The sequence below is a fragment of the Leptonychotes weddellii genome, chromosome 3 (genome assembly GCF_054177405.1).
Source record: "Leptonychotes weddellii isolate Sample4059 chromosome 3, ASM5417740v2, whole genome shotgun sequence".
NCBI lineage: Eukaryota > Metazoa > Chordata > Mammalia > Carnivora > Phocidae > Leptonychotes > Leptonychotes weddellii.
The window spans coordinates 1,636,763-1,659,154 of NC_138371.1; the positions used below are offsets into that span (position 1 = coordinate 1,636,763).

Consider the following 22,392-nt stretch of genomic DNA (forward strand, 5'->3'; position numbering starts at 1 on the left):
CCGGGCTAGCATGGTCCGTGCCGAAGGCAACTGCTTTCAGAGACGAGACCAGAGACAGAGGGGGCTAAGGAGACATTTGGAAGAAGAGTGGCTGCCATCCAAGGCTGCTGTCACCTGGGCTGGGGTTGAGTGGCACCGAGGCAGCGTGGCCCAGGCTGTCCTTAGGAGGCGGCGCCGTGGGCTCCGCTCCGCGGGGTGGGGGGGCATGTCCTTGGCCCCATGAGCGCTCACGGGGATGGGGTCAGGTGGTGGCCCAGCCCGGGCCGTTTAGGGCTGTGAGGAGGTGGTCCCTGTCCCAGAGGAGCTAGTTGACCGGGAGTGATGTCCCCTCTCTGTAAGGCCCCTGGTCCCTGAGGCGCTGGTGCCTTCTCATTGCCAGCCCGGTGCAGCCGTGCTCTGCTGTGCAAGAACCTTCTGCCTTGGGCTTATTCATGGAACCGGGTTCCCCAGGATCCTCCCACCTGGCCACGAGTCTGCACTGTCGCGGTTTGTCACAGCAGTGTAGTACCCCTGTGCTCTCTGCTGGGCTTTCCAGGTGTACGGAGGCATCGTTGACAGATAGGACTGTGTATATTTGAAAGGTGCAGTGTGCTGATTTGACAGGTCGTGAATGAGCTTAATCCCTGAAGTCATCTCCTGCCTCCGCCAGCACTTAGGATCCGCGCGCAGCCATTTCCCAGGCCCAGCACAATGTTGCTACGTGTCGTCCCCGTGCTGTGCCTCAGGTCCTCAGCTTGTCCATCCCATAACGGGACGTTTGTGCCTTTGACCGACACCTCCAGTGACCCCACCCCAGCCCCTGCCTGCTGTTTTTTAACCGTCCCCCACGTATGGTCACTCGGGCCGTGCCAGGGGGAGTGCCACGTTACTGACCGCAGTGGACTCGGGTTTGGGGCTGGGACGGTCACCACCACGCATCTCCTGTTTCATGGCATGGTGACAGGCCAGAGTGCTGTCTAGAGGGTTCTGCCAAGGGGGCCGGAACCAGGCAGTGCCTTCCTTGGGGCCATGGGGTGAAGTATTGTTGCCCAGAATTTGTCTGCCCTGCTTGAGCGCAATTGAAGCTTGTAGGAATAGCACAGCGTGCGTGCACTGCGGTCAGCGAGTGTGTACCATTGGGTGTGAGTGTGTTTGTGTGGGGGTATTGTGTGCATTGAGTGTGCATGAGTGCCCACACCTGTGTAGGGCCTTGGTGGCCAGGGGTGGGCATGGGCTCAGGCAGATGTCTGCACAGACGAGGTTCCCCGGGCTGAGGGCAGGGCTGCCACTGGCCAAGGCGCTGGGGGAATGCCTGGGGGTCGGGGGGCCGTGTGGGAGGCCCCACTGTGGACAGTGGCTTGGGTGGGGGGGAGGTGGGAGCAGGGCCCTCCACCACAGCTGTTGTCAGTTATCCAATTAGGAGATTGCACTGTGTTGACACTCGTGGAGGCTCTAATGATTTATTTAGCTGTCTCATTCATCCTAAGGATGGCTTTGAACTGATACTTGCAAGAAGAGAGCACGAGCGATGCAGAGATTGGTCTCAAGGACGAGGAAAGAGCCTGAGCATCGCGGCCCTCCCCCGGCCCCCGCCCTGCCCTCCCCTGGGGGTCTGGCGGCTGTCCTTGAGGAGCACTGTCAGCTGCCCATGGCACCATGAGTGCGCGTGCCCTCTCTCCACCGTGACGCCCTCTTCTTTTGAGTTCATCACTTGGGTGGTTTTTTATCCAAGGCTAACCACGGCCCTCTGCGTGTTCCGTGGAAGCAGCCCCAGGCCCACCGGGAAGGGTGAATCACCGCCCCCCGAGCTCGGGCCTGGAAGGCAGACACCGCGAGGAGGGCAGAGCTGGACTGTTAATTCTGTGTCTTGATTGTCTGCGGCGCTTTTTCTGTACTTTTAAAATAAAAATAACGTTTTTCTGTTTATAACAAAAATACTCCTTGTAAACAGACAGTTTCAACAGTAAGTGAGTTTGGAAAGTGGGAAATCGCAACCCCCTCCTCTGCACTGACAGTCACGGTTCTGGGGCCGAAGCTGGCTCACTGGGAGAGGCGGGGTCCCCTGCTCCTCCCGCCAGCATGTCTGACCTGCCGGTGTCTGAGCTCTGGTCCTGGTACCTGCGTGTCTGGACCAAGAGTTAGTCTGTGCCCAGCGCTCCCCTCTGCTGGCAGCAAGGGGAGACAGCTGGGGGCTGGGGCTGCAGGGCCAGCAGCCACCGCGGAGTTCCGGTTCCAGTTCCCCCCTAACTCTGGCTGGGGCTCCTGATGCTGGATGAGAACACACCAACACAAGTGCCCAGGATTGTCCACAGGTTCCGGATTCTGCTTGACGGGTCAGCTGGTACTGCTGACCCAGGTGGTTGGGGTGGAGTTGGGGGATATCTAGGGTGACCCTGCCCTTTCAGACAGTAGGACCAGACTCACGGGACATTCACTCACATCGAGTCCAGAGAATTCTGGGTACAGATGCCTCCCTGTGGGAAGTAGAAAGTGCTGCCTGCCCAGGAACCCTGTCTCAGGGTCGTGGGGACCTTTCACAGCCCTGAGTCACCGAGCAGGGGAGGAATGTGCACCATGAGATGGTGAGAGATGGTAAAGGAGAGGCCGGCCTTTTAGTGACAGGTGGAATGTCTTATGTCCCTCTTTCTTTAGGCACCAGCGGCCCTGCCCCTTCACCCTGCTCTCCTCTAGGGGACCCCATTCTGTCCAGAAGGAAGCTGGCGAGGCAGCTGGCTGAGCCTGTCCAGACCTAGCAAGCAGGTCAGTCTGCCCTGCGGAAGCCACCTCCACGGGCCCAGGGGGCAGTACACAGCAGGTGGGGTTCTGCTTTGGGTCCTAGGTCACTGCATGATCCCCTCCCGTGCCCTCCATCACTGTTCCCTGAATTCCTCCCAGCTGAGTGCCTTCACCTCTGCCGGCCCCCATCTCTTGTGTCTTCACCTGGGCACAGATTCTGTCTTCTAAGGGGAGGTGTTGGGGATACATCTGCGGGGCCGAGGTTCTCAAACTCTGGTCTCAGGATCCCTTTACGTTCTTGAAAATCAGTTGGGACCCCAGAGAGCTGTTGTTTAAATGTCTATGGATACTTATTACATTAGAAACTAACACAGAAATTACAAAAATATCCATTTAAAACTAAACCCTTTACATAGCAATACGACAATGTATTTTTTTTTTTTATGAAAATGTTTATTATGTAAAACAAAGAATGTAGTGAGAAGAGAGGCATCATTTAGCATTTTCACCCGTTTCTGTAATGTCTGGCTTGGTAGAAGACAGCTGGATTCTCATATCTGCCTCTAACATTTAATCTGTTGTGATTTCTGGAAGACTCCACCGTTCCCCGTGAGGGAATAAGAGTGAGAAAGGCAAATAGCATCTTAATGTTACAATGGAAACAGTGTGAGCTTCTCAGACCCCCTGTAGAGGTCTTGGGGACCCCCAGGGACCTTGTACCACTCTTTGACAACCACTTTTAGAAACAGTGGTTTCCTTGTGGTTGAGAGCAGGGTCAGGAAGAGGTTTAACCTTTATTAATGGGAGTTGACCAGTCATCTGGCTGATGGAGGAGTCTACTGTCACCGAGCTATTTCTCATTCTCCTGTGACTTGTCAGTGAGGGCAGGTTCCTGGCTTCTTGCTGGTGAAGTGCTGTGTACTTGCGTTTATGGTGGGAACTGTGGAAAGGTTACAGGGCTGCACGTCACTTGCCCTGGGGCGCCCCGTGCCCCGCTCTGAGTCCTGTTTTCCTTCAGGGGTTTGCAACCCTCTGCCTGGGATGCCCCTGGCCGGGGCTGTCTGGATGCTGAATGATCCGTCGAGTTTTCTCGGGGCTCCCTGCCGGCCTGCCAGAATCTTTGCCTCTCAAGTTATTTTATTTAGCAGATAAGGGAAACAAGTATTGTTTTATCTGGGTGCTTTATCCATTTGAACCCTTAATCTAAAGAGTTTATTTTGTCAAGGAGTTTATATATGTTAAAACTAAGATATGGTTATTTATCAGTAAATAGACGTAGCCATCTGGACAAAGGATCCAGAGGGCTGGGAGGCTGTTTTCTTTTGTAGATAGAATCAGTGTTAGGTTATTCCTGCAAGCGGTTGTTCCTGTGTGTGCTTATGTGTGCAAGTGTGTGTGCACGTGCATGTGCTTGTGTGCCCGCGTGTGCTGGTGTGCAGGAGTGTGCGAGTGTGTTCGTGTGCAGAAGCATGTGCTTATACATGTGTGCCCGTGTGTGCAAGTGTGTTTGTGTGCGCGAGCACGCTCTTATACACGCGTGCCCGTGCGTGCGAATGTGATGTGTGCACGAGCATGCTCTTACACCGGCATGCCCGCGCGTGCGCGTGTATTTGTGTGCGCGAGCATGCTCTTATACGCGCGTGCGAGTGTGTTTGTGTGCGCAAGCATGCTCTTATACAGGCGTGCCCGCGCGTGTGAGTGTGATGTGTGAACGAGCATGCTCTTATACACGCGTGCCCGCGCGTGCGAATGTGTTTGTGTGCGCGAGCATGCTCTTATACACGCGTGCCCGTGCGTGCAAGTGTGTGTGCGCGAGCATGCTCTTATACACGCGTGCCCGTGCGTGCGAGTGTGATGTGTGCACGAGCATGCTCTTATACATGCGTGCCCGCGTGTGCAGGTGTTGGTGTGTGAGCGTGTGCTTGTGTATTCGAGTGTGTATTTGGGTGAGCGCCCCATCAACCTGGTGGTGTGCGTTGGTGGTGCTGATGCCTTTATCCCTTTACCCTTTCACCGTCTGCCTGTGGCCCTCCTGAGTAGGTGGAAGGATCTGGGCTCTGCTCAGTGGAGCCTGCATTACTCAGATTTCATGAAATGCTTCATATGTGACTCCTCGTAGGACATGCTGACATGGTGTCAAGTGTCAGGCTTGTTCTGAAGCTAAAAAATAAATCTGTCCCCACAAACTGTGGGGAAAAAACCTTAAGTCTTCTGCTCTGTGACCATCTATCATAAAATGACGCTCTTACAGAACATAATTGCTAGACCATACAGCCCATATTTCATTAAGGGTATTTGCTGAAGAAGATAATGCTTGTTAATAAAGCTTGCCATATAAATAAGACTTGGGAAAATCACTCCATCAAGAGTTTGTTTTTTGATTAAAATTTGTTAAAATTTAAAATAATTTTAATTATGCTCAAATTACCTATTTAATTGAAAACATTTACATTAACAATTATTTCATGGGTGTTTTTTCTGTCTGATCCCCTGACCTGGGCCCCCATTGGGACTTCCATCCATTCTGTCAGTTTGAATCACCGTGTTTGTGTCATCATGGACTCGGGATGTGTCCTGTCCCGTTTCTGGGAGGTGTAACTGTCTCAGGAGGGGGTCGTTTGGTAAATTCTTCCTGTGTATGTGCTGATCGTAGGAATATAGTGTAAGTGGAATGGACCCAGCACGTAGGTATTATTTTGGATCTTTCTTTGATGCAAGATGGCCTTTGAGTAGCTGATTTTCCCTCTGTCTCCAGGCCAAAAGTGTTCAGGTGGGTGAATTTCCAGAGTAAACCCTCTCTCTCACTGATCTTCACTTGGATCAGGAAACAGAAAACGTGACCAACACCCCGTAAGCCCTCTTTTCCTCCTTCCATTTGCTTCCCTACCACTTAACTCCCAAGGGCGAATGTCCTGTCCTCTAACAGCACAGAGTAGTTCTGTGTGCTTCCAGATTGCATATATATGGAGGCCCACAGTGTGTTCTCTGGCGTGTCTGTCTGCTCTTTGCCCAGTGTTGATCGTGTGATACATCTGTGTTGTGCATGTCGTTTGTTTGTTCTTGTCTAAATTCTGTGATAGGGCTGTCCCACAATTTATTTATCCATGCTACTGTTGATGGACATCGGGGAGGTTTCCAGGCTTTGGCTATCACGGTTAAGGCTGCCGTGTCGTTGCTGTATGCGTTTCTGTTGGGTACGTACCTAGGAGTGGCTTTGCTCAGGAACAGGTTTGCGAAGGGCTGGCTTTGGTACATATCACTTAGCACTTTCCCATGGTGGCTGTGCATCCACACCCTCACGGGAGAGCTTGAGAGTTCTAGTCCTTCCTCAGGCTTGCCAACGCTTGGTTCTGCACTGCTTTTAAGTTCTAGCCGCTTGTGGTTTTAATTCACATCGCCCTGCGATTACAGATGCCGAGCACTTCTTCCTGTGGTGATTGACCACGTGGAATCCTCTTTTGTAAAAAAAAGTATCTGTTCACATCTCTTGCCCATTTCTTTATTTGGGTTGTCTGCCTTTCCCTTAATAATTTATACGAATTATTTCTATATTATGGACACCAGCCCTTCGTTGGGTGTGTGTTGGGCAGATTCTCTTCTCCAGCTCTCTGAGTTGCCTTTTCCCTCCTCTGCTGGTCTTTGGATACATGGAAGTTCTTAATTTTGATGCAGTAAAATGTATCATTTTCTTTCGTTTATTGTCAGTTTCTTAAACACTGTTGTTTTTAAATCGATTTAAGAAATCTTTGTCTGCCTGCAGGTATTTTTCTGTTGTCTTTTAGGCTCGTCCTCCTTGTCTGGCCTTGAGTTTGTGCTCCAGCTCATGCCAGTTTCCATGGCAAGGTGCTTCCTGGGTCTGGGCTCATCTCTCTCCATGTAGATCTCCGTGGCCCAAGCACTGTTCCCTGAAAGACCCCCCTCTCCCTGTGGATGTGGAGAACAGCAAAGGCTCTCATGATACTGTGTTTGTGTTGGTCTCATTCAAGAATGTTTTGTTCCTTATGGTGTCCGTTCTTCCGCTAGCCTCTTAGTTACATAGGTATATAATACATCTTGGTATTTAGTAGTGTAAGTCTTCTGTGTCTGTTTTTCCTCAAGATTGCCGTTCCAGGTCCTCTGTACTTCCACGTAAAATGTCCAATACACTTGTCAGTTTTCAAGCAGATTCTGGTGGATGGTGACTGAGATTGCACTGAGGACCTCTTAGTGTGGGCACAGGTGTGCTGTCCCGTTTGTTTAGATCTTAAATCTCATCTCTGATGTTTCGCAGCTTAGTGTCCAAAGTTCTCACAAGTCCTCGGGCAGAGCTACGCCTGGCCATTTGCCAATACTGGATGCTGCTGTAAATGGTATCTTTTTTCAAAGCTTCTTTTCTCTCTTTTTTTGGCTGGTATGTAAAAATACAATAGATTTTTGTACATTGACCTTGTGCCCAGCGATCTTGTTAAGTTCGCGTAGGAATGTCGATAGTGGCTGGTGCCTCGTTTGGGGTTTTGTATGCTGTCTGTAAATAATGCAGTATCTTTGTCCTCTTCGGTCCTTGTGCCCTTCGCTTCTTCTGGCCGTGCCATCCTAGCTAACATCTCTGAGATGATGTTGAGTGGACGTGGTGAGGGGGGTATCTTGGCTTCATTCCTGGCTCGGGCTAATGGTCTGTGTCCTCCATCCTGCATCGGGGTGCCATGGGCTCCACTGCACTGTGCGGCTCCTGGCTCTGTGTTTGCTCTCGCGAACAGCTTGCTGTTCTCCCATCAGCCCGCAGGCTGTGGCCGAGGGGGGAGGAGCTCAGACTTTGAACTGTGGTCATTCTTTGCCCATGTGACGGGGTGCAGAGGATTGTGGTGAGTGAGGAAACATGTCATCCCTGCACGGCCGCATTTCTTTGTGGTCACCTAATGCGATTTTTAAAAGAATGTTCCCTTAAGGATTTATAGTTTCTAAGACTCTGACTCTTTGGAAGGTTTATGGCTTATTCTGTGAAATTGGGTCAACTAAAATTTTTAAGGGCATCTGCCAAAAAGAAGAACTATAGGTAATCCTAGATTCAGACATTTGGTGAAGGAAATATTAGCACACACTTAAGCTATAGTGACGCATTTGCTTCCTTTTATTCCGTATGGAGCAGAAATAAAAATAAAGAAAGAGCTGTCTTTATATAAATACGTGCTCCGTGTCAGAGACTGCCCAGTACGTGGAGTGCCCATGCCTGCCTTTCTAAAGGTGCTGTGAGTCAGAATTCCAGATTCTTCTCCTGCTCACCCTTCCAAATGTGGTCTTTAATTCATGTCATAAATCAGGAAAGAATGCAGTCGTAAAAGCAGTTGTGTCTCGTCATAATATGTTCAGCGTTTGTTTAATTTTATCCGAAGTATATACTTGAGAGACGTACACATTCCAGTTCCAACTGCTCCTCATGAATAGGTTTCAGAAACCTTTGGCTCCTGTAATTTTTGAGATCTTAATACTGTGTGCTCTGTGTTTTCTTAGAAAAGCAATGATCTATTGGTTAGTTAAGTGTTGTTAGATGTTTACATCGAGGTGAAAGGAACTGGACTGCACTTGAATTTTATTTTATTTAAACTGTAAATTCCTAGTCTGTTTTTATATTGTGAATATTGCATTGGGTTGTTCAAAAACCTTCCACCTAAAGAGATGCCCGTGGCCCCGGGAAGGAACGGGGAGAAATATGGCTGCACAGGTCAGACAACTTTGCTGGGCTTTCCTCTGAGACCGGAGAGGAGAGGTTTCGCTTTCGTTGTGGGACTGAGGCGCTTTGCTTTCTCCGCCGGGAGTAGAATTGAGTTTCCAGCTATAAGATAGTTGCCCTCGATGCCTTCATCCTCTCCGCCGTGTCCCGGCCCCTGCCTGAAGCTATGGCCGCTCCTCACTTAGCCTCGATGTTCTGACGGCTGCAGGGCTCTGGGTGACCCGTGGCTCTGCCCTCCTCACCCAGCCCCCGGCCCGCACGCAGGCCACGTGCCTCCCACAGCCCCACGCGCTCCTGCATTACCCGGACCTTTGATGTCAGATGTGATCCTTAACTTCTCTTCTAGAACCCCCGAAAGGCAGAGCGCTGGTGCTCTTGCAGCTGCCTTTGGACCTCAGCCCCTTTGGAAGTGATTTCTGAGGTGGGTTTGGGACAGCTTTCCGACGTTCATTCCGTTCAGCACGGTTCCGTGGCGTGCTGACTGCGTGCCCCATCCTCAGGTGCCAGCCGGGCAGCTGGCGCTGCAGTCACCGAGCTTACGTCTGGCGTGGGGTGGCCGCGGCGGACAGCGGCCAGACGAGCAGGGGGATGTGTCAGACAGCAGAGCGATGGGACCAGTGTGTGGGGGGGTGGGGACTGCCCTCTGGGCACCCAGGGAGGGCGCCTCTGGAGAGGAGGGAGCCCCAGACAGAGAAGGCACAGGAAGTTCACGGGCCTTGTGCCCATGTGTGAGTCTGTAAGTGCTGCTGGTGGCCACCGAGCCCTCTTTCCCGTGGTGTCTGTCCCGTGAAGGCCCCTGAATGCAGCTTTGCTCCCACCCAGGAATGTCATAGGGGCTGGCCCAGGGCCATACATCTCTCTGTGGCCTTGCTGGGCGGGTGGGGCTCAGGCCTCCCTGCCCAGCGCTCCCTCCCACACCGGGACAGTGGTGCCAAGGGGCGGATGTGTCTTGCTGGTTTTCGTGGAACTCGTGGCCGGGCCAGCTGATGTGCCATCACAAACCAGCTGGAGCCACACCGGTGGAATCCTGTGATGGGAAGGTGGGCAGCTGGGAGGATCCTGTGGTCTGGCCATAGGGAGCCACGGTCTGATCCCTGCTCCCCTGTGGTCCTCCGTGGCATCTGCTGCCCAGTCCCTCACCTTCTCTGGTAACAGCATGTCAGCTTCCCTCTGGGGAGCGACCCCTTTCCCCTTAGATTCACTTTGGCGGGGCTGCCTGTCAAAGTGTCCTGCTTGCCCTGGCCAAGGGGACTCATGCTGTCCAGCAGCTGGGGGCCCCTGGGAAGGGGAGTCTCAGACAAGGGTCCTCTGGGCACTGTCCATCACTTCCTGTCTCCAGGTGCTCACCCCCTTGTCCAGCTACCCAGTTTCCTTCTGGGAGTTTCCTTCGCTTGCCTGGATCACCAGGTGCATTTCTGTTGCGTGCAGCCATGAACCCCTGACAGATGCACCTAACATGCCTGCCCCCTGGAGCTCCAGTTCCTACCTTCTGTGGCTCAGGGAGGCTCCCCCGAGGGGTCCAGTGGCCATGAGGATGCACTGATCATGGGCTCTTTCTTGAGCAAGCTCCGTAGTTTGGGTCTTTTAAGGCATTTGTTTATTTCATCTAAATTGTCAGATTTATTCATGTAAAGTTATTTGTCATATTCCCTTATTGTCCATTTAATATCTGTTTGGTCTGTAGTTAATCCCTTCTTGCTTTCTTGATATTATTAATTTGTGTTTTCTTTCTCTATTTTTCCTGATCATTTCAGCTAGAAGTTTGTCAGTTTTATTGTCTCAGAGAATCAGATTTTAGTTTCATTGTTTTTTTTTTTTCTAATTCACTGATTTCTGCTCTTTGTTATTGGTTTTTTTTTCTGCTTATTTTGGGTACAATTTATTCTTCTTATAGTTTCTTAAGGTGAAACCTGAGGTCATGGAGTTGTCACCTCCCTTTCTAATGTGGGCATTCGATGCTACAGATCTCCCTCTAAGTACTGCCCATTTTGAGAGGTCAGAAATGCCTTCTGATTTCTTCTCTAATTTCCTCTCTGACCCATGAAGTATATTATTTGCTGTCCAATTATTTGGAGTTTTCCAGCTATCTTTCTGTTTTTGATATTTAATTTCAATTTCGTCAGAGAACATGCTTTGTATATTTGACTTGTCTCCTTTTAAATTTACTGAGACTTGTTTTATGGCCCCAAAGCTGGGCTGTCTTGGCAGGTTTTCTGTGTGCACTTTAAAAACCATGTGAGGAACGAGTGTTCTGTTGTTGCTGGTGCTCTCTCAACGCCATTGTGGTCCAGTCCTCTCTGATTTTCCATCTATTTGCTCTAACAGTTACTAAGAACAGAGTTGACGTTTCCAACTGTAATTGTAGATTTGTCCATTTCTCCTTACATTTTCATTACTTTTTGCTTTGTGTATGAGGCTCCGTTATCAGGTACATAAATGTTTCAGTCATGTCCTCTTTATCGTTATGAAATGCACTTCTTTATCCCTGGTGATATTCCTTCTTTAAAATTTACTTTGTCTGATACTAATGTAACTGTCACAGCTTTCTTTTGAGTAGTATTTCCGTGATTTATCTTTTTCCATCTTTTACCTTTAACCTATTTGTATTTTTTTAAAAATTTTATTTATTTATTTGAGAGAGAGAGGGAGATTGTGAGACAGAGAGCCTGAGATGGGGGAAGGTCAGAGGGAGAGCAGACTCCCTGCTGAGCAGGAAGCCTGATGCTGGGCTCCATCCCAGGACCCTGGCATCATGACCTGAGCCGAAGGCAGATGCTTCACCAACTGAGCCACCCAGATGTCCCTCACCCATTTGTATTTTTATACTTTAAGTGGGTTCCTTGTAGGCAGCATGTAGTGGGTGTGTAATGCTTGGGGAAGATTTGTTTTACGGTTTAGAATGCATGACCTCCTCTCTCCAAGCCATGTTCAGTCCTACCTCTAGGACTGTGCTGTTTCCCCATCTTCATTCCCATTCCTGTGGGTTAAGAACTTGCTCAAGGTCACATGCTAAAATGTCGATCTGAGATTCAGACCCAGAGCCTGGGACCCTGGCAGTTTTGGTTCTCCTGCCTATGTTCTTGGGCATTCCGCTGTCCTGTGAACCAGTGCTGGCTGGACATTTCTGGTAAGGCCTCTTTTGTTTCACCTAAAGACCCGGGGCACGGAGTCTGCTGGTAGACTCAGTGTGGCTGAAGCCAGAGAAACCAGGCTGAACGATGGAGTCAGTGGCTCACCTGACAGCACAAAGGAAACCCTCCTTCCCCACCGTCCCCTGGGATTTGTAGAATCACCCTCCAAACCCGCCAGGACACTGGGCAATTGTCCCTGTGTTGCATGGAGTTGCTTTTCAAGCTCATATCTCTATACTCCAGGTGTATTCCTCATTGCTATTGATAGTCCAGAAAGAGTTGGTCTGCATAGAACATGGTGTGGGTCTGTTGAGAGGATTGTGAAATGAGGGGCACATTGTTTTCTGGAACCTTCAAGTTCCTACAGCGTCGGGTAGGCTGGTACGGGAACAGTCAGGAGGAGCCCACGATGCAGCGCGTACTGGATGTTAGGGGTTGAATTGTGTTGTCGTGTTCCCCTCCCCTAGAAGATCTGTTAGAGTCCTAGCCCCCAGGACCTCAGAATGTGACCGTATTTGGACATAGGGTTGTTGCAGATGTCATTAGTTGGGATGAAGTCATGCTGGGTGGGTGGAACCCCTCATCCAATATGGCTGGTGTTCTTAGAAGAACATGGCCGTGTGAAGGCGGAGACACAGGGAGAAGCCACGTGTGGCAAAGGCAGCGTGCCAAGGAGTGTCAGAGATTGCCAACAACCACCAGAAGCTGGGAGGAGGCAGGAAGGGTTTGTCTCCAGGTTTCAGAGGGTGGGTGTCCTTGCCGACACCTTGATTGCAGACTTAATGAAACTTCCATGCCTCCAGAACTGTGAACAACAAATTTCTGTTGTTTTAAGCCACCTGCTCTGTGGTGTGGTGCTATGGCAGCCCTAGGAAATGAGCCCACTTCATATATGTCTGTCCTGGGACAAAGTGTGCTTTCATAACATGAGCTGCCAGAGTAGGGGAGAAGGTGTCCATAGTGTGGAAGTTGAGCTGAGCCAGACTTGATCTTTCCTATATGTGGATGCTTTCTGTGATCGAGGAACAGGATTTGAACATGAAGGACTCTCATGCTGAGTGTGGTAATCCACGGAGGAATATCATGCTGTGCATGTGTGCGTGCATGCGTTCCCACCTTGGCTCTGCCTCCTCCCCATTTTGGCCACGTGCTCCATCGCACGGTTTTCTCCATCGTAACATTTCGTCCCGGATTCCACAACTCAGAGGTTTCTGTTCTTCCTTTTGTTCTCCCTCATAAAACTGTCACCACGGTGAAATCCTACATTTGCAGGACTTTTTATTTATTAGGAATTTTTTGTGTCTTTTTTACAAACACGATGGTCATGTTTTTATTAGTGGTGTTATGGATTTCTCTGGTGTCCTGGTTATTAAATTGCAGTTTTGAATGGTCCACTCCAACCTTATTATTATTATTATTTTTTTTTCAGAAGCCCTGGTATGTTTAGGATAGTTTTGCAGAGTGTGAGGTTCTTCCAGAACACATATATCATAGCATAGCAGAAACTTCTGTTTTCTCTTTAATCTGCAGTTGGGAAGAGAGTCCATGTCAGTCTGGCAAGACCACCGTAGGTCAGAGCCTGCTGGGCACTGGGGCTGGGGACCCTGCATTCTGGCTGCCAGAGGTGTGTAGCTTCACTGAGAAGCAGATTTTGGCCAGTGTTACACTGGACACAGGACGGGGTAGGAGCAAGTACGCACAGCCTTTGGCAAAACTCAGGTCTGAACTGGAGCTATTCTTATTTGAGGATGAATGAACAGAAAATCCCCACATGGGGTCTCTCAGAATGTGGTGAAAAGGGAAATACCCGGAAACACAGAAGACGAATATACCTCTGCAAGTGGTTCACAGTCAGAGTCAGAAAAAGGAAATTTCAAAAGACTTTGGCGGGGACAAGACATGGCTCTGTGGACGGGTGAGGAAGGGGGCTGCGCTGTGCTGAAAAGGGAAAGGAATGAGTTGTGAAGGGAAATGGTTGAAAATGGGGAGTGTGAGGCTGTAAGGAATCAAACCGATACCATGGAAGACAGCAGCCGTGCTGTGGAGAGTATAACTTAAGAAGATGCCCAGGGTTGCGGAGTAAACAGCAGATGTGCCAGTGGTGGGAGGGGCCCGAGCTGATGGGGACGCCAGCCAGAGAGGAGAGGGCTCTCTGAGGACGCCAGAGCAAGTTCCCCCACATCGAATCCAAACCTCAGTGAAGAGTGTTCTCCTGAGCAGAGAAGAGACCGGTATATATTAAAAGGTTCACGTTTAGAGCAAAATCAAGGAAAAGAGACTCTTACACCTTCTGACAACATTTTTGGATCTCGACATGAAAGAAAAACATTCTCGCAGAATCCAGACAGAAGAAAATGGCACCAGCAGCATCATCCAACCTCGGTCCCCAGAGGTCCCCTAGGAAGGAGATGGACGTGGGCTTTCCTCAGTGCCAAGGGTGGGGCCAGGTCTGAAGGTTTCAAGGGAGAAGTGTTTGTGTTCTCAGACTTTTATATCCAGCCAAGCTGGGACCTGTGTGTGAAGGGCACAGAGCCATCTGAGATTTACAAAATAAACCATTTACATTGTCTTCAAGATGGTGGTGTTTCTTTCTGGCCAAGAGATGAATGGAAAGTCTGAACCTGAGATAAATGTCACTGTGTTTCCTAAGGACACAACCAGATACAGAACAGCAATTGTGAGGATATCAATCACAGAGTTATGGATAACGTGTCATGGAAACTACCGAAATGGCTAGCCTTCCGAGCGCAGTCCTTTTTGCGATGGACTGGTTAGGGTTCTCTGAGTATAAGCAATAGGCAAAGAAAAGATCCTTGAATAATTTAATCAAGAACAGGAATCTGTCACATCATTAAAGGAGGAGATGACAGAGGCCTCAGAGGAGCCTTGAGCCAGGGTCAGTAGGAGATTTTCCGTAGTTACCACATTCTCAGTTTGTTTCCACTTTCTGATGGTGAGATCACAGGCGAGTGTGTAAGAATCGGTCCATGATGCCTCCACACAGAGGCCAACACCTGCTGGTAGGAGTTCCCGTGCTTGTCTCGGGCGGCTGTGTTCCGCCGAGGAGACTGGTCTCGGGGGGACGGTTTGATGAGCTTGGCGTGCATCACGTACCACCCTAGTCCTGAGGACAGTGCCACCTGAGGTGGGGAGGGGCAGCCCCTCGAGGGGAGGGGCGGGCATCCTCTGCCACACATGGCATAGGAAGCAGCCTTGGAAGCGATGTGACTGGGGGTTGTGAGTGATGTGGGGACATTCCTGGCTCTAAGATCAGCACAGAGAAGAGGATACACAGCTGCAGAGCTGGTGGCGTGCATGGGCAAAGGGCAGAGAAAAACGGCAAGGAGACCAGCCCGAACCTTACCGAGTGCTGGCCTCTGGTGCCAGCATTGTGGTTGACTTGAAACACTTAGCCGTGATGAGCACGGATTACTTCTATAGTCAGAAACTGGAAATAAACCGGGAAGGTGGTAATTATGAAGACGGAAACCCGGGGGCTGGGGAGGGGGCTACACATGGTGCAGGAGCTGAGTGTGGACCGTGGGACTGCAGCCCCGTGGGGTACGGATGTCTGAGCGAGGGGCCGGGCGGCCGCGTGGTGGGAGTGGGCTGGCGCTGATGGTTTTTTTAGAATGGCTGGTGGTGATGGTGCCGAGGCTGAGAACTGGGCTCTGTGACGTGTCTTCACACCCTGTTGACGAACAAAGCCCCCGTGTGGTTTGGTCAGAAGAACGGATTCCACACGGGACAGTTTTTCCACCCACGATAAATCAGTGTGAACATCTACCTTGTTTCCCTAGTTAGACGCTGCCGTCCACGAGAGCCCTCACCCCTCACTGACACTGCTCTTCCTTCTCTAAGCACGCAGGTCACCTCCTGAGGGCCCCGGAAGACCCCCGCCCGCCTCTTGGATGACTCGGCCTGCGAGACGTGCTCAGCAAGACTGGGAGTTTTCGTGGCTGCGCGCCAACGCTCCCTGTGGCCGTACTTGTATGTGTTCGTGGAACTTGGGGGCTCTTTGGAGCTGTTGTTTACGTGGAAGTTGTGAGCCATTTTGAACCGCTTCAAGGAGTAGACGCTGCTAGCAATGAGCTCCCAAAGCCATCCAGGTAAGGCGAGGCCCATGTTCTCTTGGCGGACAGCAGGGCTCTCCTTTAGAAGATGAGATCGCGTGACTGTTTTCTCCACGGTCGCGGCGTGGCTGCGGTCAGCGTGTGACCGCCCAGTGCGGAGCAGATCGTGGGTTCTTCATCTCGGGGTTTGGGGCTGTGTCTTTGGCTTGGATTTGCATGCAGCCAGAATGGCATGTGGTTTCCACTGATGCCAGGAGAGGAGACTTGTACTTAGCAAGGTGACATTTAGGTCTGTCTCTGATTTGGAGAGTTAATTCCTTGTTCAGTTTTTTTGCTTTTGAGGGGACTTTGTGGGGCAGGAGCGATGGGGCCTCTGGGCTGAGTCTGAGAGGCAGCACCGGTCTGCACCTGCCTTGGTGGCCACAGGAGTCGTTCCTGGGGTCGTGCTTCGTATTAGGCATGGCACGAAGATCCTGGCATGCACGTAGTCTTCCCAGTGCCCTAAAAATCTCAGACCTGGAGGGAAGAAGTGATGTGTTTAAGGTCACAGAGCTAGTAAGTGGCCAAATGGATTAGAAACCATGTTTGTGGGGCTCTTAGCTTTAGAAGGGTGTCGCGGGCACATGCATTCAGCCCCTTTCAAAGCCACAGTGCGGATACCTGGTTAAGCCTGGTATGCTGCCTTGTCCTGCCTTATGGGGCCGGCCTCCGGCAGAGCCAGCACTGTCTGCCCGGCTGGGGCTGCCTCCAGTGCAACATGGTCTTGAAGGGTGGTTGGATAGCAGATCTGTCCTGTGTCCGTGTGAGAGGGGAAGCGGTGGCTCACCCAGACAGAGGCAATGCATCCCTGTGGCACCCACATCTCTGTGAGTGAGCCTCGGGCCTGGCCCGGGAGAGTGGAGCCAGAGGTTTAGGGTCTGGGTCTCTCCCTTTGGGGTTGCTCCAGAACATTCTCACACCTTCCTCTGCCTCTGATCAGAGTTGTCAGAAGCTCCAGAGAGCAGGATTCCCGGTTATATTTAGATATGAAAGCTTTATTGATTTAGATTGCTCATGTATCGATTGATACAAAGCATAAAACAAAATTAAGCCGTCTGGGTCCAAGTGTGTAGAGTAGACACGGAGTGGTGCCCAGCTCTCCTTCCCGCTCAGAGCATGCTGCCACTGTTGAGTTGGGGGGTGTGCCTTGTTCCTGTGGGTAAACTTAGAGAGGCATGCATCTGAGCATCTGAATGGGGTGTGATCATTCTCTATGTGGGGCTCTGTGTTCTCTGTTTTTTTCCATTGTAACGTAGTACGAGTGTCTTTTGACGTTGGCATGTATATGAATCTCACTTATTTCCGAGAGCTTGTAGGTGGGTGTTTATGTGGTTGCAGCACTATTTATAATAGCCCCCGGTCGGCATCCAGCAGTTGTTACACGTGTGTTCTGTACATACACTTCTGCAAGTATCTCCATTGGACCAATTCCAAGAAGTAGAATTGTTAGGTTGGGGGGCGTGAATGTCAGGTCCACTCTCAACGTTGCTCCGGAAACGGTGTCAACTTACTTTCTCAGTTACAGTTTATGAGCATACAGAATCTTCTCCATTTTTCCCAGCGCTGGGTGGATGCAGTCCATTTCGTTGTTGTCAGGATGTGAGTGGAAAATGACTGTTTGAATTTACATCACTGTGCACACGGGGGTGCACGGTTTTGTATAGACATAGTCAAATCTGGCCCATGCCACCCACGCATCTGGAGAGAAAGAATGTTCTTTTGTTCCTGTTTTCCTGTCTAAGGAATTGTGTATGTGCATAAAGTTTCACACATACTGTGTACTTACACATGTCTTCTTCTCTGTGTTGTTTATCCACACACACTAACTTCACTGACTCATGGAAGTCAGTGTAGCTTTACTCTGCTTGGTGCTCGATTTCTACAAAAATGTGCAATATTCTTTCCACATTACTGACTATTTTCTGCTTTATATGTTTCAGTGTGTTTTTCTGCACTTAAAAATTAATGACCATCTCTGTTGGTAGCTCAGTCCTCTTAACAGAATATATGGTATTTTTCTTCATTTAATGTTTCTTTGCCCAGAAGTTTATTATGTCTTTGAAAAGCAGTCCTGCCCTTGGCTTCTTTATTTTATTTATTTATTTTTTTAAGATTTTATTTATTTATTTGACAGAGAGACATAGCGATAGAGGGAACACAAGCAGCGGGAGTGGGAGAGGGAGAAGCAGGCTTCCCGCTGAGCGGGGAGCCCGATGCGGGGCTCGATCCCAGGACCCTGGGACCATGACCTGAGCCGAAGGCAGACGCTTAACGACTGAGCCACCCAGGCGCCCCCCTTGGCTTCTTTAGCGGATCAACATGTCTCCACACACTTACCTTAACCTTCCAGGTTGTCTTTCCGAGAGCCTCTGCCTTTTATGTGGAGGATTTGCCCACTGGGGTTTATTGCAGTCGTGGTCCTGACAGGTGTGTTGTTCCCCCCACTGACCCCCTCTGTTGGTGTCTATGTCCCTCTCAGTGGGTCGGGGTCTCCGGCAGGGGGTGGTGGGAGACTGGCATGGGGCTGCTGCCACCTTGCGAGCCCGAGCTTCGTGCCCCCTGTGTCGGGGTGTGTGGTGGGCCAGAAGCCCCCGGGGCGTTCCCTCTTCTCCTAGCCCATGGGTCTCCTCAGGGACCTGCCCTCCCCGCAGAGCAGCCCGCCCAGATGGGCACCCTGGTGGCCCCTCCGTGGCCCCTCAGCAGCCTGGCCGCCACCTCCTGGCCGTGGCGGGCTGTGAGGCAGGCCGAGTTGTGGCTCTCCTTCCTTCCTGAGGCTGCGGCCCACTGGGTGAAGGGCTGGCTGCTCGCTAGCGGTTGGTTTCCCGTCACTTCGATCCCCCGGGATTTGTATTTTCTAGGAAGTTCCCCCAAGTTTTTGTCCGTTGATGTTGCCATTTTCCCATTGTCTAGCTTTACCATAAATCCTTTCATATTTTTCTGTCATTTTTCATGGATTTCTGGGAGGAAGGGAAATGATGGTTGTTCAGTTTGCTCTTTTGAATGGGGAACTTGTAGGTGTCCTTTGTTGCGTTTCTTGAATCCAAGGGGACGGGTCCTGTTTGTGTGCCAGCCCTGCTCACTTGTGCAGTTTTCAGCGTCCCTGGCGGGGTGCCTGCCTTCCCCCGTCTCCCGGCTGTCCCCGCTCTGCCGTGCTCCCCTGTGGCCATGCAGTGCACCCCACCAGGCCGGGGGGAGCCCCGCTTCGTGTGGTCCCTCCTCTCATACTTGGCAGTGCTAAGTTGGCTTTGCCCAGATGATAAAATGACCTTTTTGTTTGATGTGTATAATTTTTCTCTTCCGTGTTTTTCTTTAAAACTCCCTCTGGTGTTGGGTGAGGTATGCATTATGATTTTATTGCTGTGCTTTCTGAACTTTGCCAGAGCCAGGCCCGGGTTCTCTGACGTAAAACTGTTAGCTGTTGGGGTTTTATTGCTCTGAATAACTATTCCTAATGATGTGAGCAGCCTGGGGAAAGGCCTGGGTAATCCAGCCTACAAGAACTCCTCTTTGATAGTAAGAAGAATGAGAGCAGGTACTGAAATATTAGGCTTCTTGCCTAAACAGTGCTTTAAACCTTTCCCTGCTGGGATGTGCTGAAATTGTCAGGATGGGCTTACTGGGACCCAGGGCGTCTGCTTTGGAGGTGAGTCCCTGGTACAAGACTGATGGAGGACGGACACACGTGTGGACCTCCTAGCAGGACAAGCAAAGGCTCTCTTCTTCCTCTGCCCTCCTTGTAAACCCCAGGGAGCCCGCAGTGGAGTCTGGAGGACTCGTGTGTGGTCTCCCAAACCATGCTCTTGCTAGAAAACCGGTTGAGCCGGCCTGGAGTGGAGTCACTCAAGTGTCCTATCTCTCCCTGTATCTTTGTGAGAGCATGTATGGTGTTGAGTTAAAAGCAGGAGAACTATTTTGAGGAAAACTGTGTATTTAAGATCAGTGTTTCAATTTGGACCGTTCTTTAATTTCTTAATATTTTGTTCAGTGTGAAAAACCCCATCCACATAAAAGCAGCTAAAAAGTCTGTGTTAACAATGACTTAGTGATTAGTGAGTTTCGAAATAGTCTGATTTCTTCAAACCGTCGTAAAGTTTGGATCCTGAAAGTCTCCCAGGACAAGGCTGTGCCCCTGGCTGGTCTGAGCTGGGGCTCCGGGCTTCCTTCATCTGCACGCTCTGCTCTTCCTCTGTTTGATACTGAGTCTGTTTCAGCCAGTTTGGCTGCCAAGGTTGTTATGTTTTAACATAGAAATTATTTCAGAAAGGAACATTTGTATGTCATTTAAATCACGCTTTGCAATGATTGAATGCCTCAGGAATATTCCAGAGTTTTAAGGGAGGCAATGAATTTTGAGGACATGTCATCACCACAGGGAAGACATTGGTTTGGAGCTGCTAGTGACAGGTGGGCCGTGGAGCCCGAGCAAGGGCCTGGGCCGCAGGCGGCGGATGGAGAACTGGGGAGCCAGGAGTGGCCTTGCACAAGGCCTGGGCAGGCCCTGGCTCAGGCTGTCAGGAGGGGTGCTGTGCAGCCAGCAGGCGTAGCTGGCCGGGCGGGAGTCCCGCAGCTTAGGTGAGGGGACAGAGCCTGCGTTCTTAGCTGCCGGAGGATGGGGCAGCCGGTGACAGTTGGAGGAGAGCTGCTTCTGGACCTTCTGGGAAGGCGTGAGGGAGCCCCCAGTGGCTAATGGACTGGGGGAGAGGGGAGTTCTGGGCAGGGGCAGCAAGACTGAGCCCGAGGACAGGGGCTGGGGGGGCGGGGGGAGTACTAGACCAGCTCCCGATGCCCGGCCGAATGCAGGAATTGCCTCAGTGGTTCCAGCTGAGGTTCAGAGGCGAGACACTCGTGCCTTTCGCACTTGCCTACCTTCTACAGGAAGGCTTTCCGGAGACCCCGGCGCGGCTCCTGTCTGCAGCGGCGGTCCGCCAGGCGTTCTGGGAACGCACGAGAACATTTGCAGCTCTTGAACCGCCACCATCCCCGGTCCCCCATGCTATCATTATCTGGGATCTCAATCAGTCAAGGTTTGTTCTGGAAATGATGGAGACATAACGACTTCTTTTTCAACCTACTCTTTTTTTCTTTTTTTTTTAATCCTCAAATTGTGTTTTGTCTTTTAAAAATCACGAATACTCAGTCGTTATGAAGAGCTTGGAAAATTCACTGTCAATGGAGCATTGATGGTTTGTTTTGGCAATTCTCTGAAAATTCTTATACAGTATGTGGAACATTTGCATTTATGTCCTTTTTTTCAAAGCCACCATTGTAGAAATGCAAATTTCTGAGTTCTGAGATGCTGAATGTTGGATGATTAATGATATTGAAATTTAAGAATGAACTCGCGGTATGTATTTGACATAGAACACCCAGTGCAAGAATGATTAGGAGCCATTGAGCTCAGCCCGGCCGTGGAACAGAAGGCCATCATTGAAGCGTCGGTGGCGGGGGCAGGTCCGGCGTGGACAGGTGTGCAGATGTGCGGCCACCTCCAGACGCCGGGCTGTGCTCTGCTTAATTGGAGACATTTAAAGCTTACAGTAGTGACAAATCCGTGTTGGTTTCTTGTGTACTCCCAGTCAAGACGTGCGTGCTCTTAGGATGCCAGAGTGAGCAGCGTGTTCGTTCTGAGTCGTGCTCCGCACCTGTCCGTTTGTGCTGCATGATGGCCCTGTGAAGCGAGCTAGCACACTGTGATTCCTGTTTTGTAGATGAGGAAGCTGGTATTTACTGCTGCCGGGTGCTTAGCTTCATGTCAGGCAGCCAGTCGGAGGCCAGCCTGGAGCCAGAATTGGTCCCCTGCCCTTGAGGGGCATGTGCCCTGTGCCGGCGGACATTGGGTGCACTGGGCTGGGTCAGGAGGTGATCCGGCTGACTTGCATGGAGCTTCTAGGCAGTGTAGTGCGGTTCGTGGGGTGAGAGGAGGTGGGCGGGGGCATGGGCCCCCCCTCCCCTCCAGAAGGGACATGTGAGGTCAGGACAGGGAAGCCAGGTTGGAAAGCAGGGCGGGAGCTCACCTGCCCAGGTCAGGCACCGGGGGCTGGGCCCAGGGGCCTGGAGGTGAGAGCTTGGCGTGGCAGAGATAGGAGACTAGGAGTAGAGAGATGGGCATGGGGTATGGGCTCTGGGGTAGGAGGGGTGACATGGTCCTAATTCCCTTGGTTCCAAGACCCTGCAGGTACCGAGAAAGGGTTGTGGGCCTGAGTCTCCTGCCCTCTCCTGGGACACACGCTTTGTGTTCCATTAGTTTAAATGAGCGTGGTTTTGCCGTGGTTGAACTTGGCTTTGGTGCCACTTGCGATGTGACTTGAGTATATTTCTGGACTTATTCTGAGCTTCTCTTTGCTAGTCCTTGGAGACTGGGACTGGAGGGCTAACTGGGTGACTGGCAGACCTGGTTAATTTGGGAGATTTGAGCTGAAACTTTTCATTTTACTTAAGAGCCTTTTATTTGCTTATTTCATGAGAACATGATAAAAAGTAGTCAATTTTGGGAAAATAATGATTAAGAAAAATTCAAATCTAAAAATCAAACTTTTAGAAGCATATCTGGCTTTGTGTTTTTAAATTGATTTGCTCTTAGCCACTTAATCAGTAAGATATCGGGCATATTGTCCTTTAAGGAGTGATAAGCCACGTATGATGAAAAGAAGCCTTATGTTAGTTCCATATTGGTCCCTCCCTTCATTCCCCTTTCTGGAACACAAATAGAAAAGATAAATTCTGCCTC

The 22,392-nt window shown here is 50.6% G+C and overlaps 1 protein-coding gene across 4 annotated transcripts in view; it reads left to right on the forward strand.

Annotated features, from left to right (window-relative positions):
- HDAC4 (histone deacetylase 4) overlaps positions 1–22,392 on the forward strand; it is a 288,348-nt gene that overhangs the window by 18,750 nt on the left and 247,206 nt on the right. For 2 of the 4 annotated variants that reach the window (XM_081813270.1, XM_081813271.1), the window contains exons 1-2: positions 1,996–2,739; positions 15,415–15,662. In XM_081813270.1, the coding sequence (XP_081669396.1) occupies positions 15,641–15,662 (22 nt within the window). In that variant the 5' untranslated portion in view covers positions 1,996–2,739; positions 15,415–15,640. Of the gene's footprint in view, positions 1–1,985; positions 2,740–15,414; positions 15,663–22,392 lie in introns of those variants that run through there. The other 2 variants (XM_081813273.1, XM_081813268.1) reach the window with 2 other exon arrangements.